The following is an 18450-nucleotide window of genomic DNA, read 5'->3' as shown; positions in this document are numbered from 1 at the left end:
CAACCGCCTCCTTCCATTTCATTTGCTTTCAGCTCCTGCCATTAGCCGCCCCCTCATCTCCACTGGCTCTTGCTCGGCTCATAGAGACCCAGAGAGGAAATGTAAGAGTTCGCGCCTGAGGAGCAGTCTGAGCTTTCTCCCAAAGGACAGTCCTCCTTGTTTTCTCATTTAGAGTACGAGCACCATAGGTTGTTAAGGATTTAAAAGAGAAGGATAAGCAACAGTAGTTGGACTTGCTGGAGATGAACTACTTTTGGGTTTGGGCAGAAAAAAGCATCCTGATGGAAGCAAACGACACACAAAGAGGTATAAATAGCTATGCCAGGAACCACACAATAGGGTCGCCTCTGCGTGTGCACAGGAAGCCTCATTGTAGGTTCTTACAGAATCAATACCGGTGGACTTTTTAGGACACATTCTAGATACTCAGTGAGGGGCACTTAAAATTTTTTAAATCATCCCCTTAAAAAAAAGTTAAGCAGTGTCTATGCATTATTTAAGTTAAGTTCAAGTGTTAAGCTACTATTAATACCTTAAATTTAAAACAATTTTCGTGCTACTTGAAAAACTGAGAAAGTAGAGGAAAATGGAATAGGAGAAATAAAAAGGTGTCGCAACAGCAGAATATGATGAAGGAGCGTAGAAAGCAAGGGTTAAAAATATAAAAACGGTACGGGGGTTATCAACAGGGACTGCCGAGCAGAGCTGAGATGCTGACATAATGTATAGCTTGTTTCCCTAAAAATGGTGACCACGCTCTCCATTTATTTATACATGTGTGATAGCAGAACGTCAGAGGGCAAGAGCGTGGACTTACAAGTGAGATACATACTCAGGGTCAGATCTCAGATCACCGTTTTCTCACTTTGTGACTCTGGACAAGTTTTGTACAATGAGGGGAGACAGTACGTACTTCATAGTGTTTTTATGAGATGCCTGGCTTTATGCCAGTTTATCCCTTTTCTTACTTGCTTTTTGTTTTAACCCTTTGTTACTTTTCCCTTCTATTTAAGATTAAATTTTTAAAATCCTGTCGATGTTGACAAAATAGGAAAGTATTTTATATTTTAGTATTATGTAGATTCATGGGTATAAAGAGGTAAGGGGAGAGAATTTTTGTATTTTAAAACATTCCACAGAAATGATTAGATGATATAATTCATCTTTCTCCCCACAGTTGTGTAGAACTGGGTTTTGCTTTCTATCTCAATAGACTGTATTTCTACTCATATTCTGCCCCAGCCAGCACTGAGGGCAAAAAAACATACGGATATCGGGGGTGATCAGGTACCTCAAAGTTAGTGACACGGAAAAAAGATTTGACCCGGTTTCAATGAGAACAGAAAAAATAGGAGGAATTTTGCAGAAAGCTGCTTTTTGATCTGGAGGAGTAGGAACGTAACTTGGTTCCTAGGTGAGCGTGAGGTCCTGGAATTCAGTGTCCGATCACTGCTCGCAGGTGGACACCAGCAGTCAGCTTATCAGACGCGTAGAATCAAACAAGGGACAAGCCACTGCAGAGCTGCGTGTGCCGTTCAGCCTCGGCTCAGACGTCAGCTGTAGTGATCCACGCAAGTTGACTGATGTGGCTGCTGCTGTTGAAATACTGAACACCCTAGAGTCTAATTAGATGCTCTGCTGTTTTGTCAGGAAGGACGAATATATCTGATGTTAGTAATGCCTAATGGTTTATGCCTCATGGTTAAGGGACACCGAAAGTATTATAGTTCGCATCATCCGTGGTCGATTTTCCACTCATTTTTGGCAACATTGGTTTTTGGTTTTGTGTGTTGGAAAGAGCAATCTCTAAGATTTTTTTTTAATATCTGGAAACTTCATAAGTTTCCAGCTAATGAAGGAGGGATAATTTGGGTCCATTCAGTTCTCAGGTTGGTCTCCCTGGTGCTTCTCACAAGTGGCTCTTCTAAGGACTTGAGGTCACACTGCCCCTCTGGCAGTCGCTCTCGTCTGGCTTATATTGGGGTAGATGGGAATTCCCACTGTTGATGACAGTGCCAGTCGGCTGAAATTATTACTGGGGGGAAACAGATTTTGACGCACGTCATCATACTAGGTTTCGAGAGATTGTGTGACACCTTAACAAGAAAGTTCAGTGCTACCTATTGAAACTGTTCAAGTGTGTGCCGTCTGTGTGGTTGTCTTCACCAGCCAGGGCATGTGGCCTGTTTGGGTAACAAAGCATCTCACCTCACAGCGTTGTTAGTGCTCATGTATGTAAACTGTGATAAATACCAACCCATGTGTGTCATTGGAGAATTTAATTATTTTTTGCTTTAAGTGACACTAGCAGTAAATGTCATGAATTCTGATCAATTTCAAAACAGGGAATTTTCCTCAGACTAGTTTCTTTTGTCAAAGCAGCGATAGGGAATCTCAGTTTTTGACTTAGCCATAAAAGGGTTAGAACATTTTCTAATGTTCAACATGATGAGATTTACATTTAATTTCTGGTTCTACCACTAAAGAAGGATATTACAAATCACTGATTCGACAACTTAAGAATTACTAATTATGAATTTTGAGAGGAAATCAAATAAATTGAAATGTTTTAATTCAGATAAATGGCTTAATATGAGTCATTATTGAGATAATGAATCGTAATACCAGGCTGCCAGCTAGTTATACCCCATGTTTATCAAAGACAAAACGGGTTTAAAGAGGAAGAGTTGATGTCAGTATGCAGAGCTCTCCTGTGGTCAGAACGAGATGCCACAGAAAGAAAACTGGGTTGCATGTTAATTACCTGGCCTGAACTCACTGCTCTAACAAACAAACAACCAAAGCGCTTTTCTTGCTCAAAACATATCCAAGGTGGATTGGACAGCTGTCTGAGTCAGCTGTCCTCAAAAAGTGACTCAGGGATCTGGGCTCCTTTCATTGTGTGTCTCGGGCGCAGGGGGTGGGGGAAGGAGTTACAGATTTGGGGGACCACCTTCCCAGTCTTTCCCAGGCTGGTCAGTAACCGTTGAGAGAAAGCATGTGGAAGTTTGTGGCAGATTGTGGAGTAGACAGTGGAGTAGATTAACGTGGTGCTGGGACGTGGCTATGGTAGGTCTGTTTATGAAAAAAATGCACGTTTGTCTGAGATATTTTGAGGAATCCAACCTGGGGAAATAGATTAAATAGATACCTTTATCAAAGCACCAGAATGTTTTTAAGTGATGGAAACCATCTCACTCATACTCTACCTGTGCTGTCCTTTAGCCACATATGGCTGTTTAAAATAATTAAAGCGAAATACATTTTTTAAAACTTCAGCTCCTTGGTCCCATGAGCCACGTGTCAGCTACTCAGTAGCCGTATGTGGTTAGTGGCGGCTGTGCTGCACAGTGCGGATTGCAAAGCGTCATCACTGCGTGAGGTGCTGCTGGACAGAGCAGCTGCTCACATCCCTCCTCCAAGCCTTTGCTCAGTGTTGCTCTCGCCCCGCTGTGCAGGCTCAAAGGCCCGTAACCCTCTCCCCCTCCCATTTCCTAAAGAAAGTCACTTGATCTTGTCAGCTAAAAATAAGTTTTTCTCTCCCACATATTCCTGATAATTGATCTGCATCTCTTTGTGCCTTTTCAGCTTTTGCCATGTGATAGATGTCAGTACTGGCTTCATTATTAGACCATGATGTTTCCTGGAGATGGAATCGCTCTTTGGATCATTTACTACCTCACCCCAGTTTCCTGCCTCTCAGACTCATTATTATTATGCAACAAGTATTTAAAGAGTACTGTAACCCGCCCTGCCTTCTGAAAGAGAATATCATTTGAACTATGACCTTCAGATATAACTTACAATTCAATTATAAATGAATAGTGAGCCCCAAATGTAATGCATTGGGGCTGGAGGCAGTGTTGAGGTGTATGGGATTGTTTGCCCATGCCCAGAATGACCCCTAGGTCATTACTACCGTGTTTTCCCGAAAATTAGACCTAGCCAGCCTGTCAGCTCTAATGCGTCCTTTGGAGCAAAAATTAATATAAAACCCGGTCTTTATTTACTATAATATAAGACCGGGTCTTATGTAATAGAAAATATAATATAATATAATATAATATAATATAATATAATATAATATAATATATAATACCGGGTCTTACATTAATTTTTGCTCCAAAAGACGCATTAGAGCTGATGGTCCGGCTAGGTCTCATTTTCGGGGAAACAGTAGGTTACTAGAATTAGTATTTATTATTTGATTTTTGTCATCTGCCACTTCCAGCTGCTTTCCCTTTTCTGATTTGCTGCTTCTACTTTAAGCAAAAAATTAATGAAATGTGGTAATGGAATCCTGATTCTATTGTTTCAACTGAAATGTACGGCGCCGTAGTGGGAGAACCTAATGGACAGTTGAAGTAAAGACCCACTACAGCACCTCCTGTGTAAGTAACGCACATGAATTGGGCAACACCTGTTTTGATTTCCCTGGGAATTTTTCTTTTTTCGTTTTCTGCCTGTATTCTACATGATTGGAAGTGGTGTACAAGTGAGGTGTCACTAAATTAATGTTTTTAAAAAATAAATCTGAAAAGTAAGATATGGTCCTTATAATACATTTAAATGATTCAATGGTTTTTTTTAAATGGGCACATGCTACTTCTGAGATGAAATGAAATAGTTTAATTTTTAATTAGAAATCGTTTCATAGGGCAGAAATTTGAGTGCTTCTACACAGCATGATGTCAGAGGTTGTAATCCTCTAAGCCGCGACATCCAAGGAGCTCATAGCGTAAAAAGTGAGAAATGAAATGATAGCGTAGGACTTAGAATACGCGCACGCATAAAAGGGATACAGAAGAAACCGGGTGTGCTTGGGTCTGAACGATGAGGGTCACAGTGCAGGGGCCAGGCCTCCATCCTGTGCGGTGACCTGGCCAGCCCTCTGCGTCCTTGGCGTCTGCGGTGGGGCCCGTATCCTTCCCCTGAAACACGTTCCTCCAGGGTTTCCTGTCTCCTTAAGGGCACCTCTGCCCAGCCGTTGGCTCACACCAGGCCTCTGAGCGGGAGCCACCTTAACACCTTCCTTCACCTCCTCCTCAAAACCTGTCACCAAATCCCGCTACCAAATCGGTCACTTCTGCCTCAAAGTGATTACATTTGTCCACAGCTTATCCACAGCACTGCTGCACCAGGGCCACTACCAGGTCCTCTTCCTCAAATCCAATCTTCACTCAAGTAGGGATGGAGCCGCCTAGCTGATCCTGACCCCCACCTCCACCTTATCCCCACCCTCGACGCGGTCCCCTTTATTGAGTGAGGCCCTGCCTCTGTCGTACTTTTCTACAACGTACATTTCCCCATTTTAGAGGGATTAAGAAAGAGCTTTCACCCATAAGCACCTCTAGCTATAGCTGTGCAGTGAAATCCTAACACAGTGGTAGACTTGCCCCCCAAATAAGAAATATAAACAGTATCTTCTGTTGGAATACATAGGGTAAGAAATCTAGAAGTTTGGGTGTAGAAACAGCACAGTCCTACAGATTAAAAACTAATTGTCTGAAAAAACAAATCAAGATTGTTTCAACCTCGCCTCTGCATTGTAGCTGGTGATCGAGCAATTAAGTGGATGATTTTGCTTTTAAAGTGCCTGTTGTATGTGTTATACTTCCATTTTACCCCACTGTGTACTTTATTTTCACCAATTTTTAACCAAATGACACTTTTAAAAACGCATGTACGTGTGATAGCTTTCTGTATGTCTGCCACAGGCTAATGTTATCCCAGCGTCCGTACCAGGCCCTGGGTTAACCTCATGGTGTCATACCACGAGAGCATACTTTAAATTCATTCCAACTTTTGACAAAAAGGAGAAGGGAATTTGTGCGAAGGTATGATCAGTTTAAAGAAACATGCCCCATTTTTAGCAGTCTGTTTCCATGGTGACAGAAGCAGCAGCCAACCACAGAGTTATCAAAGTGCCTGTAAATTTCCAGGGCACAGTGTTGAAAACATTGTCTTCCTGACCTCATGCTGCAGATTAATGCAGGCAAGCTGCAGTGTGTTAGCCTGGCCTGCTGGCTTCTTAGCTTTCACTTCATCTGGCTCTTTGATTCCAAATAGAGGGTAAATGCTGCATTCCAGACTGTGACCCCCTTACCAACAAGGGACTGTCGGCCATTTAGAATTCCACCGTTTGTACCACCTGCGTCTTCCCCCACGCCCCCCACCCCAATGGGTTTCATAAGGATGCAGGAGATTTTCTGACATTGGAACGAAAGGCAGTATTTTCTACGTAGTCTAAGGCCTAACTTTCTCAAACACTAATTTGCGCAGTTCTTGGTTTTTTTGTTTTTCTTTTTAGTTGATGTTGTCTCTCCCCTTTTTTTTTTTCAGTGGAAAATAACCATTATATAAAAATTCCTGATCAAAATGCTGTTTGCTCATCCTGCTGTTGGGGGTTTAGACTTACGTGCACACTGGGTAACTAACTCCCTGTTGCTTCACACAGGAAATGGTGATGGACGTTTGCTTTAATCCATGCAAATAGCATGGCTCTCACAAGACCAAACATCATTTTATTTTTGGCCTCTTTGCGTTCCATTTTTTAAAAATTACTTGAAGAACCTTAGTTTGTAATTGGCAAACTAGACCCCTGAAAGTATAACCAAAGGTCTGTAATCTTTGGTTGCTGTTTTTTGTCATCTGTGTGAGCACTTACGTATTCTTTCTATAATGCAGCATGAATTTCACATTAATTGTGAGTGGAAATGAAAAAGAACTAGTATCTACCAGTTTTCCATGGTGCTCTTCACCCCTTTTTCCTTAGCCTTCTTTTACCCTTTTTTAGCCTTCTTTTACCCTTCGAAACATCGTAATTAGGTTTTGTCTTGTGTTATACCACCAATATCAATTAAAAAATACACTGAGCCCCAAATTCATACCCCAAAGCAAAACAGTGTTGGTTCTGCCCCGTGATAATCACTTGCCCATAGAAAATCCTTTTGGTGAGTTGTATTTAAATTTAGCCTCGTGTTCTTTCCTTAGAAAATAGTAACTCAGTTATATATTAATATTTTATATAAATATGCAATATTAAGTAAAATGTGTTTATTAAAATTCCTAGTGAGCATTGTAGAGGGTGCTAGAATATAAGTGTGAGGTCTAGAAAGGGGAATAGAGGCCAACACACACACACCAAAACCTAGAATTCAGTTTGATCAGGGATATATAATGTAGTGTTACTGTACTCACCAAATCATTAAAAGATGAAATCACCATTAGTGGTCAATATAATTATGGGGGAGATAGGAAATTTAATTCCTGCATAATTAGTTTCTTAAAATCTGTTGTTCTAACTGTTCTTTTTCTTTAATTGAGATAAAATTCACGGAATATAAAATCAGCCATTTTAAGATGCGTGACCCAGAGGCATCTAGTAATCTTCACAGTGTTGTACACACATACCTCTTGCTCCCAAACATCTCCATCTCCCCGGAAGAGAACCTGTAGCCATTAAGCAGCTGCTCCCATGCCCTGTCGCCCCCAGTTCCTGGCAGCCCCCAGTCGGGCTCTGTCTCGGGGGGTTACCAGTTCTGGATGCTTCACACGTGTGCAGTCATGTAACATGTGGCCTTTTGTGCCTGGCCTTTTTCACCCCACAGTGTTTCAGGGTCGTGCATGTGGTAGTGTGTACCAGTGTTTCATGTGTGTTTCTGGCTGAGGAACATTCCGTAGGATGGACAGACCACTGTGTCCATGCTTCTGTCCACCTGTCCCCACCATCTGGCTCTTGTGAATAATGCTGCTGTGAACGTGTGTGTACGTGCATGTGTGTGAGTCCCTGTTTTCCATTTTTTCAGTTCACCTAGAGGTGGAATCGCTAGGCTGCAACTGTTCGTAGCTAAAATTTTATATAATGAGCTTTAGAAAGAACTGCCAAATGGTCTTATTTTATATGTTGCGGTCTTTTTCTCTCATAAAAATGATGCAGTTCAGAGCCAATGAGTGACTTGCCAGTTTCCTGACTAACTTCTCTACTCCAAGCTTTGCCATTATTAGTTGAAGCATTTCGGTAATAAATAACCACATTTCTCTTCTCAGCTTTTTCTTCAGAGTCCGCAATTTATTTCATACCTGTTTCACTGGCCTCAAAACTAACTTTTCCTTTGTTCATCTCACTTTCAAGAGATGACCTTTCTTCTTCCTCCTCTGAGAAATTGAAAACCATCCTCTGGGAACTCCCTGGCTTCCCAGACCAAGTCTGTAAACCGATGTGCAGCTGCGTCCAGTTCTCTCTGCCTTCCTGTTCTGTGGAGGCAGGGTCTCTTCGCAAAGCCGGTCCTGTGTGCTCCCAACTCCCTCCCTTTCCAGGGATGTGCTGCCTCTTGTCTCTTGTTCATTCTCATTCATATTCATTCATTCCCACTCTCTCCCTCCTCTCCGCTCTCTCGCTCTCCATCTTATAAGCTTGCTCAGCTATGTTCCAGCCTGAAGTGCCGCACCAACCTTTTCACCCTCATTGGTACCTTTCCTGGGCAGCATCTTGAAAATGTCGCTTCCGTTCATGTCACTCACACTCCTGCTCCTCCTCGCTTCCTTAACCTGCTCCAGCCTGACTTCCACCCATCGCTCCAAACAGGAGCTCCTCCGTGCATGCAAACAGCAGCATGTGGACCAGTCGGTCGTGGCCCCTTCTGGAAACACTTTGCACACCCCTCCAGGCTCCTCCTCCTGGGCAGCTTCCTCTGACATCTTTGTTGTGTCTTCATCTCCTGGCTGACCTGTAACTGGGCTATGAGTTGTTGGGGTGCCTAGGAGCGCAGGCATGGCTGCTGCTGGCCTCGCCTTCCTACATTCTCTGCCTTGGCAAACTCCTATGGCTTCAAATACTCCATCAGTGACAATTTCCAAATCCCAAGCTCCTGCCAAGAGCTGCCTTCTGGAATCTGGACCCACAGAGCCGCTGTCAGTTTCAGAGCTCCACTTCCGATTCCAGCGTGTCCAAGACTGGACTCCCTGATGGCCGCCTGTGCTCTTCAGCTCAGTAAATGGTCTACCAGGTGCTTCAGCCAGAAACCCAGCGGTCAGTTTTGTCTTTCTCCTTCAAACGCAACATCAATCCCTTCCCGCACACTGTTGCTTTTATGGAAATAGTTCTCAGATTTGGACATTACACCCTCTCAGCTGTGTTGGAGTTGAAATAAAAAATGGGAAGTCTTGTGCTTAAGGTTTCTACCCTGGAACATCCGAAAAATTCTACCGAATTTGTAAATAAGTGTGTGGTTTACAAGAGGAAGCTTAACTTGAGCTTCTGACGACCAAACACCCAGCTCCACATCACTCTCACTAATTCTTTTGATGTCTTTTGGTCCTTTACTACTTATTAACTGTACCAAATTTTACTGTTATTTCGGGATGATGTTACCAGTAGTTTTAGGTAAGAGGAAGTGAATTTAAAGTTACTTTCATACGTCATGATGTACGTCGTGGGGAAGGGAATGACCAAAAAGGTACACCCTTAACCTTGTAAGGGGGAATACAAATAGGTAGAACCATTTGGATTACAAAGTGCCCCTATTAAAATTTTAAATGTGTGTTCCATTATTAGAAATGTAATAGGCGTGTGTGTGTGTATAAAATCAAAGCATGCCAACAAATGAATCAGGATAAGCATTGCAACCTTGTTTATAATAGCAAAATATCTAGAAACGTAAGTGTATGTAATTGACACATCCGTATGTCAGATACAGCCATTAACACAACCAGTAAGAAGCATGAGCTAGGTACCATGTTTTCCAAGCCACATGACCAAAGTACATGACTAGTATGATCCCACCCCATGTAATTCCTTTGCGTATTTTATATTTAATATTGCCGAATATTTACAAAGGATTCTCTGGAGCCATAGGAATTTAATAGTGGTTACCTCTGTGGAGAAGAACTGGAGGTCTAGGGTGGCATGCACTTTCACTTTTTAATGCCTTTTTCATGTGCATGTCACCTTTATTTTAACAAATAAATAGAAAAGTTTCTTATAAAATACAGATTTTTAAGTAGAGGTATTCGTGGTACATACAATGGTGTGTTTCTGAGCCCCAGGCTCAGTAGGAAATCCTTCAGGATGTGACTTTTTACCCCTTGACTGCAAAGTAAACCATTCACAGCAAAGAACTCGAAATACGTGAATCTTTGTGGAATTACGTTTTTTAAAAATCCTGCTGATAATGGGGGAAGCAGGGCTGTATGGGAAATCTCTGTACCTCCCTCTCAGTTCTGTTGTAAACCTAAAGCTGCTCTGAAAAATTACGTCTTTTTAAAAATCTTTATGGCTTTGTATCTGGGAAAAAGTGGTTATCTTGTGCAGGTATCTAAAGTAATAGCAGTAATGGTAACAATAACAACATTTCCACATGTATTTTTAAGGTAAAGGAAGAGTAGTTCGTCAGTCTTTTGCCCTTTCAGTATACATTTTTTAAGATGTCACTCGCCCCCACCTGAAGAAAGAAATGCAGTTGTAAACTTTACTGCTGAACTGCTGCTGATGAAACGCTGGGACCCAACTGAAGGGCCGTCACACTTAACTGTCCTACGGTGGTACTTAGGCCCGGATAATCCTCCTGCGCTAAGTTCAAAAGAGGGTGAGAATGTTGGCTTTTCTGAATTGTCTTGTTTTATAAGATCAGGCCCCTAATTTAATGCTATTTAAACAATGCCAAAGTCCAACCACTTTATTCTCTTAACTACTCAAACATCTGTTTGAAAATATTTTAAAAACCCGAAACTAGGGTCTGGGTTTTGTTTTGTTTTTTTCCTCGTATTGACTTCAGAGTCTATACGTAGTCAATTCCAAGAGTATTCTTTAGCTTCGCATCTTTGCTTTTACCTCTGGTTTTCCCAACTGTCACTTGACTGCTCCGGTATTTTTGTTTTTTCACCCCTCGTGATGATTCTTCATTGCCGTTAATTCTGTCCAGTGTCACATAATTAAATAATATACATGGGTCCTCTCTCTAGCTTTCAGACAGCTGCTCGTCTCCCCCTCCCCTTCTCAACCCACCCCCCTTCATACCCCAAAACTAGCTATTTATATAAAGAATTTCCAAGACAATGGCTGTCTGCCATACTGCTTCCCAGAAAATGTCATTTCTGCCTTGTTTTTGTAATATACAGTCCTCAGATGTCCCCTTAAAACCCCCTGGGCCAAAACTCTGCTTCGTTTTGGTGTATTCAATTCATGTTAAACTGCTATATGTTATTAAAATGCTACATAATGTGGCTCTTTTTTGTTTCCTGTGAAAAGGCCCTTTGATAACGTCATATTAAGGAAACATGTCAAACATTCTACTTATAGAAGCAAAAGAGAATAGACATATCATCTTGGTTCCCAAAGCAGCTGAAAATTTTGAAGTGCGGTATAAGTCTTATGTAAAAAACAGTATTGTATTTTAAGGTTTTTCATATTGGAAACGAATCCTAAAATTCTGTTCTAAAACCACTTTAAACCATTTAAGAAGCAGGGTAAAGGAACTAAAAGAAGATACTTTAAATAGCTAAACCATTTGTGATGCAGAATAAGAATGACATTTCATCTTTACCGTTAGATAAGCTACCTTTCATTTTTTGGAATGGTGGTTAAAATTGAATTTTTACTTTTCTTGGATAAAAAAAGAGCAAGTTCAAAACATTTCTGTTGACACAATATAGTTTTTATCTGCTATAACAAGGAATAACACTAGGTAGAATTTTCAAAAGTAAATGTATTTTTCTCTTTGTTGAAATATAATAGGAAACCATAAAGTGAGCCCTAAGAGATAATAATAAGACACATCACCTTGTAAAAATTGGACAATTAAATTTTTTTTCTCTAAATGCAGTGAATCCATATTCTTACACATCTACTCTAATTTCAAAGATGATAGTCCGCACACAGAGAAATTGGCCTTCTTCCTTTATGGCCAGACCTTGTAGGGACCACATGGGGATGGGGAACATATTATGACTTTCATAATAGGCGAAAAGATTTTTTAGTGAAAAATAAAGGCCTTGGACTCAGGCTACTTAAGAAAGATGTGCTACCCAGGAAGCAGGTGCCTGAAGACCCTCATCTCCTGTCGATGGGGCAGGCCCGTCGCATCCTCTCGTGAGCTTGGTCATCGGGAAACACAGAGCTGTCCCAGCATCTCACCTCATCCTGGTTCTGCACAGAGGGTGCAGTGCTAGCTGTGTGATGACTTACACTTTTTTGTATTTGCCCTCCCCCCTTTCGGGGAAGATTAAACAGGTTTAAAGCCAACCATTTTAAACTTGAGGATTTCTTAGGCCCGTGTGTTAGATTCTTTTTGTTTATTTTTCAAAGATAAAGACATTCTCTGAAAACTTGCAAAGGTGAGCAATTGTGACATGAATTCTATTTCAACTCTTATCATTACTGTGTCCTCTGTTTTCTGAAAGGATGTAGCCACTCGCTCACTGGGTGTTTTGAACTTTTTTCTCCCTGACAATTCTGTAGACTTACCTGTTTTCTTCTCCTGCTTGTAGTTAGTTAGTGGCAGGATGGCCATGGGGGACACTGAGTTTTAGTGAGTTCACTAGTAGGACGGAAGCTATGATGTCAGTCCTGTAATATAGTTCAGCAGCTCAGCCAGGCTCCCGGGGAGACTGTTCTCAGGTTCAGTTTTCGGACACGAGGTCATGGCCGGGAAGACTGGCTTCCTAGGCAGCTGTACCACCACTACCAACCATGCCAGTGAAGGAGAGCAGTGCTGGGCCAGCACCTGGGCTGCAGCTTGGGCTACAGAAACGCAGTCCCATCAGCACTGCAGTGCCAGGTTGTCCACAGGTCAGCCAGTGTACTGGTTTCCTCAGTGGTCTTAAGAACTATAACTGTGGGACAGGCCTGGTAGCAGTTGGTGATCTGGGCCTTCCCTCCCTCCATGCAGACATGCATGTGGAGGATGCAAAGGGAGGAAGTTGATCTCCAGGCTTAATTCATAAAGGTCCCACGAAAATCTGATAAAGCACCTTGATCCCACAACCGGTCGTGAAGAGAGTCGGGTTTGCAGGATCTCTCACCCCTTCACAGTATTGGATAAGCGCTGGCATGTACTGCCCGAGTCGAGCTTGCAAGCATTGCAGGGCAGGTCAGCTGTACACGTCATTCAAGCCTTGTTCTTCCCGGCCTTGGACCTTCTGTGAGATGCAGGTGTCCGTTGTCATTCATTATACATTAACTTTTTTACAAATTTGATGAGTGGGAAGTACTAAAAGGAAGTTCGATATTTTCCAGAATTAGGAGCCTGTACCTATTTGATCAGTTATTTTTATAACTATTACTTGTTCTCAGAAGAGCCTCTATCAAGTTGTGAGTGACTGGTTATATTTCATAAGAACAAATCCTCTAATTGTGTTTTAACATGAACCCAAAGTGGCAGTGCACCCGTCTCTTGGTGGGCCTTGGTGCCTCATTTCAATATAAAGTGCCCAGGACTGCCCAGCTACTGGTGCAGATGAAGCTAAATCAGCAGGGTCATCAGCTGCCTGCACAGCACGAGTGCTTACCTGCCTCCTCTTGATACAACGTGTTCTTCCTAATGTCTTCAGAAATGAGCCTGCCTGGGGGAGACTGCCTGCTGCGCTGCTCTGAGTACCCCTTTTGTGTGATACCGCTTCTGGGGAAGAGGATGTAGGCAGTGCTGAGAGCTGACTGGGGAGACTGCTCTCCTACCTTCGAGCATTTTGACCAAAGTAGGACCCACTGTTTGTTTTGCCATCAAACAAACTGGATGGAAAACACAAATGGTTTGCGTTTGGTTTTTATTTTTTTTGTTTTAACAATTGGTGGTTGGTGACATGCGTTCATTTTGTCTGTTACCCTCATGGTAGCAGATACCTTTGCACGTCAGCATGAAAGTGTGATTTCTAATCAAAGACAGTAGAGCCGACAGGGCTGCTCTCAAGGTGCGTGAGAGCGGCTGACCAGTGTAGAATCAGGAGAGGCTCCGAGACTACCTGTTGCCATAGTGTTGGTTTGCAAATCAAATTGTTGCAGATGTGCTCTTCATTCCAAGATGCCATTGCCCAAAAGTAGAAATTGTGTTTGATGCGTTTGTCTCACAAGTATGGTGCTTTGTTTGTTTGTTTGTTTTAAACCAAAGAAGGGGGCTGTTGATGTTTTCATTACCCTTTCTGTTTTACTCCTTTCTTTGAGGACTCCCTTGGGAGAAAAGAAAGAGACTGCTAGAGATTCTCCAACAGACATGGACCACCGTATTCCAGAAGTGTCAGCCTTTGAACTGGAGATTGTTCTGTCCATTTTCTCCTCTCAGTATTCCTTTTCTTGGGATTTTTACCTCTTGACTATGACCATCTTAATTTTAGACAAGTACTGACTTTAACATTCATGGAAGAATGTTAGAGAATGCAGGCATTTGGGTACTATCAGATCTGCAGCTCACTCCTTGGTTATTTTTGTCCCTAGTAAAGTACAGTGGGAACATACTATCCTCAGTAAACTGTAAATTATCAGGGAAAAGATCCTTGTGTTGGAGCATAACTGATTCAAAGTATCACAAAACAGTTTAATGTGAGAAACACATACGTATATTTTTTTGATTCATTACATTTTTCTTTTGCTTTGTTTAATAGAATCTTATGTCAATTACTTCAGTTCTAAATGGGATGTCATGAAACTTTGTGATCTGATGGCCCCCAAAAGAAGCAAAAAAACTTGTTTTCAGTTTTTAATAAAGGATGACATTCATATCTACCAATGAATAAGAAAATATGTTTAAAAGCTATTTTACAGTCTAGCCTCTTTTCGAAGCACATCTAAGATTGTGCTTTGCTCTGGAATCAGCATGCAGGCAAGCAGAAAGCAAAGGGATGAGGCCACGGCCCTGCATCTTCAGGCCTCGGGGGTTTATTGCAAGTAGGAGCCATCCTGTGTCCTGCACTCAGGCCTGGGTAAGAGACTGGTGTAAGGCGGCCCCCTGGTCCAGCCAGCACCCCCTTACTAGGAAATTCTCTGTCTTCCTTCTCTGCCATTTAAGAAGTACACATAGGTAATTTTTTTTTTATTATTGGCTAAGCAGACCCTTTATAATCCTAACCTTGGTTTTCATCCAAGGTTTGAAACAAAAATAAAAATGGAAACCTAAAATTGAATGTAAGGTAAACCATGGAAAGTATTTTTCAAAGTTACTTCATATATTCCTCTTTTTTGAAATTGGCTCATTTTCCAGATAAAACTACAGAGATGCTGTAAAAAGAATCCACTTGAGATACGGGGGGGGGGGGGGATCTATTTTTATTAAATTTGGCAAACTGGATTTCCACATTTTGTGATGTATGCTTTGTTTTCTACGAGTCCTAATGATTTATTTAGTCTTTTTATTAAAATGATCAGGTGTCCATCAATTTGGGACTTTCTTAGAACTTGTAGAATGAGACACGGTGTTTTGTTTGTGCAAAGATTATTAAACTTTAAGTTCTTAATTTAGAAGATTTCCCTGGGGTCATTTGTAATAGCTCGTAGGTCTACTTTTTATTATGCAGTTGACCTTCATTAAAGCTATTTAAAATCTGTTCCAGATGGAGTAAGACCCTCCAAAGAAGTCAATCTTAAAACACGTTTTGCTATAACTTGTTTAAAAGAATAAAACTAAGGAAAGTCAAAGAATTTCACATTTCTCTTCCTACAAATAAGACAATGTATGAGCCAATTGTTTTTGTTTATTTGCCTAGTACTATGTGATTGTATTTTGGGTGCAAAAAAAATGTATGCACACTTTAAGAAAGGAAAACACTGTATTAAAATTACGTTGATGGGAACCACTTCGAGCAACTCTTGTATTCGCAGAAGTCAAATGTGATTTGTATTCATCTTTTGTTATCGGTATATATTGAGTATTACAATTTTAATTCAGTTTTTTTCCTTTCGTAAAATGTGTATACATTGTTTTGGCACCTCTGTACTTAGCTTTATTCATCAAATTAAAATTATTAACTAAGAAAATGAAAATATTCCGAGAGAATTTCCAGGTTCACCAAACAGGCAGAAAGCATGAACTGATTTTCTTTTTACAGGTGGGATGGTGCCAGGTAGTATCCTTATTCAGTTATGAATTAGAAGGTGTGCAATGAAGCTCAGTTGTGTCTCCTCTGGAAGTTCGTAAGTTGCTTCTAAACTCCAATGGTGCTTATTTCCTTTCCACAGTGCTCCAGCTGAGGCTGCAACAAAGGAGGACGCGAGAGCAACTAGTGGACCAGGGCATCATGCCACGTAAGATTTCAGTATCCTTGTCATCTCTCACGTGATGTAACAGAGTGGGCATGTCCAAGAAGCACCTGTGTCCCACTCCACTTTCAGTTGTAACCATTTAACCAGTATTCAGTTACTAAACGAGTTTGTAAGGAAGCAGCGGGCTTCAGCGTTGCCGACCTAAGACGTAACTTATGTCGCTTTAAAAAACAAGAAAGGAATTACGCTTTTCTGCTTGCCAGTCTTCTCAGTCATTGATAGGACAATTTATTGCTTTATGATAAGGAACAATTTTCCTCTGCAGTAGTTATTTCCCAGTGAGACTTTGTTTTCTGGACTCCTATTAACGGAGTAGCTAACTATCTTAAAGCTTACGTTGCGACAGAGTCAAAGCTTGTTTCATAATCGGCCCGATTTCGCCAGCACTGCATTCCTGAACAGGATCAATCAAGTAGGATCAAATTGTGACATGTAAGACACCACTGCCGAGCCGGCTCTGCGCTGCTTTTGGGAGCTGGGGCCAAACCTGTTTGGGCTGGGCCTCTGTGCAGCGCTTCACATACCAGCAGAACTGACAGTCAGAATGCTGCCGAGAGCTGACGGGTCAGGTTTGGGAAGTGACGGACCAAGTAAGCCTAGTCTTACGTCCCATCCGTCATCTGACTCCTGTAGTCGTAAGTGCACGGTGTTAGATCAGACAGTGCTGGATCCATTTCCCCAAAAATAAGACCCAGCCGGACCATCAGCTCCACTGCATATTTTGGAGCAAACATTAATGTAAGACCCGGTCTTATTTTACTATAATATAAGACTGTGCCCATATGATATAATATAGCATATCATACCTTATCATATCATATAATACCGGGTATAATATAATACTGGGTCTTACATTAATTTTTGCTCCAAAAGACTCATTAGAGCTGATTGCCTGGCTAGGTTTTATTTTCGGGGAAACACGGTAGACACGCAAAAGATTTTACAAAGAAAGATTTTAACAATAGTTGAGTATGTGATATTCTAGTAAACAGTGCAGAGTGTCCTCATGTTCAAGGTTAGATCCCTCAGTGTTAAATATCACGAGGACACGGGGCTTTTCCCAGTAGCTTATTATTTCCATCAAAAGCAAAAATCTGTCAAGGAATCATCAAACAGTTCCCTCGGTGATGGTAATTTGCCCCAACTACTGGTTAGAACTAGTCTGACCTGATATTTGCATTGTCATGATGTACACAACTCTGTTTTAAATGTACACCTGTTTTATTTGTGAAATACATAATTCTGAAACATTTAAGGTTCCGCATTTTACAGATCTCCTAAAGGAACTAGTAAATAAATGAAACTGTAGATGCGAACTAATAAGATTAAGAGGAAACAGCAACAAGATATACTGTAACATTTGGCTGAAGGATGAACTCCTCCATTTATACTATGGAAATGATTTCTTTTCCTCTCACAGCTTTGAAGAGCCCAGCGGCATTCCATGAGCAGATAAAAAGCTTGGAACGAGCCAGAGTAAGAAATCTCAGTTTGAAATGTTCTCCTTCTCTCTTGTATTTTAAAGTACCTGTGGACCAAGTAGTGACCTTACTTCCACATATGTCAGTAGAGAAAATGCAGTGTATTTTCAGGACACATGGCAAACAGGGTAATATATTCTGGGGTAGTTTTATCTTGGAAGTTTGTAGAAAATACGTGATGTTCACATTTTGTTCTTTTAAAACTAGTAATAATTTTTGTACATACAGGACACATCACACCTCTTCACTTTCTTGCTTACAGGGTCTAACCACAGTTTTTAGAATAATAATGGAGTAATTCTGCCATTTTTCACCCTAGCAGACAGGCTGTCTCAGTGAGATACTGATACCAGATTCTTTGGTGGTTTCCCTACTGAGTGTGTATTTGACCGAGAGAGAGCATTTGGCTGAATGAAAGAATATTGCTACGTTCAACTCTGCGTAAGACTTTGAGTTGACTCTGTCATAGCTGCACATCAAACTGATGTTTAATATTTTTCTTTAAAAGTACCGTTATGCACATCTACGCTTTTTATTTTAGGGAAAACTTCTATCATGTGTTATGAAAAACATGTTCCAAAAATTCTTAAGATTTTTCCCAGGATGCAAAATGATCTCTAAAAGTCTTATAAAATATAAAACCTATTTTAAAGCCTTATTGTTTGGAGTTGAGTACAGTTCTGAATAAGAAAATATGATCAAGGACATGAACTCATCCAAGGA

At 41.2% G+C, this 18450-nt stretch overlaps 1 protein-coding gene across 8 annotated transcripts in view; it reads left to right on the top strand.

Annotated features, from left to right (window-relative positions):
- The window catches only part of MRTFB (myocardin related transcription factor B), a 236889-nt gene that overhangs the window by 169434 nt on the left and 49005 nt on the right, over nt 1-18450 (top strand). For all 8 annotated transcript variants that reach the window (XM_019750669.2, XM_074322643.1, XM_074322642.1 and 5 more), the window contains 2 exons: nt 16163-16228; nt 17667-17722. In XM_019750669.2, the coding sequence (XP_019606228.2) occupies nt 16163-16228; nt 17667-17722 (122 nt within the window). The remainder of the gene's footprint in view (nt 1-16162; nt 16229-17666; nt 17723-18450) is intronic.

The sequence above is a fragment of the Rhinolophus sinicus genome, linkage group LG18 (assembly GCF_036562045.2).
Source record: "Rhinolophus sinicus isolate RSC01 linkage group LG18, ASM3656204v1, whole genome shotgun sequence".
Taxonomy (NCBI): domain Eukaryota; kingdom Metazoa; phylum Chordata; class Mammalia; order Chiroptera; family Rhinolophidae; genus Rhinolophus; species Rhinolophus sinicus.
Note: the sequence above shows the minus strand (reverse complement) of the source record. Positions and strands in the feature narration are given on the sequence as shown.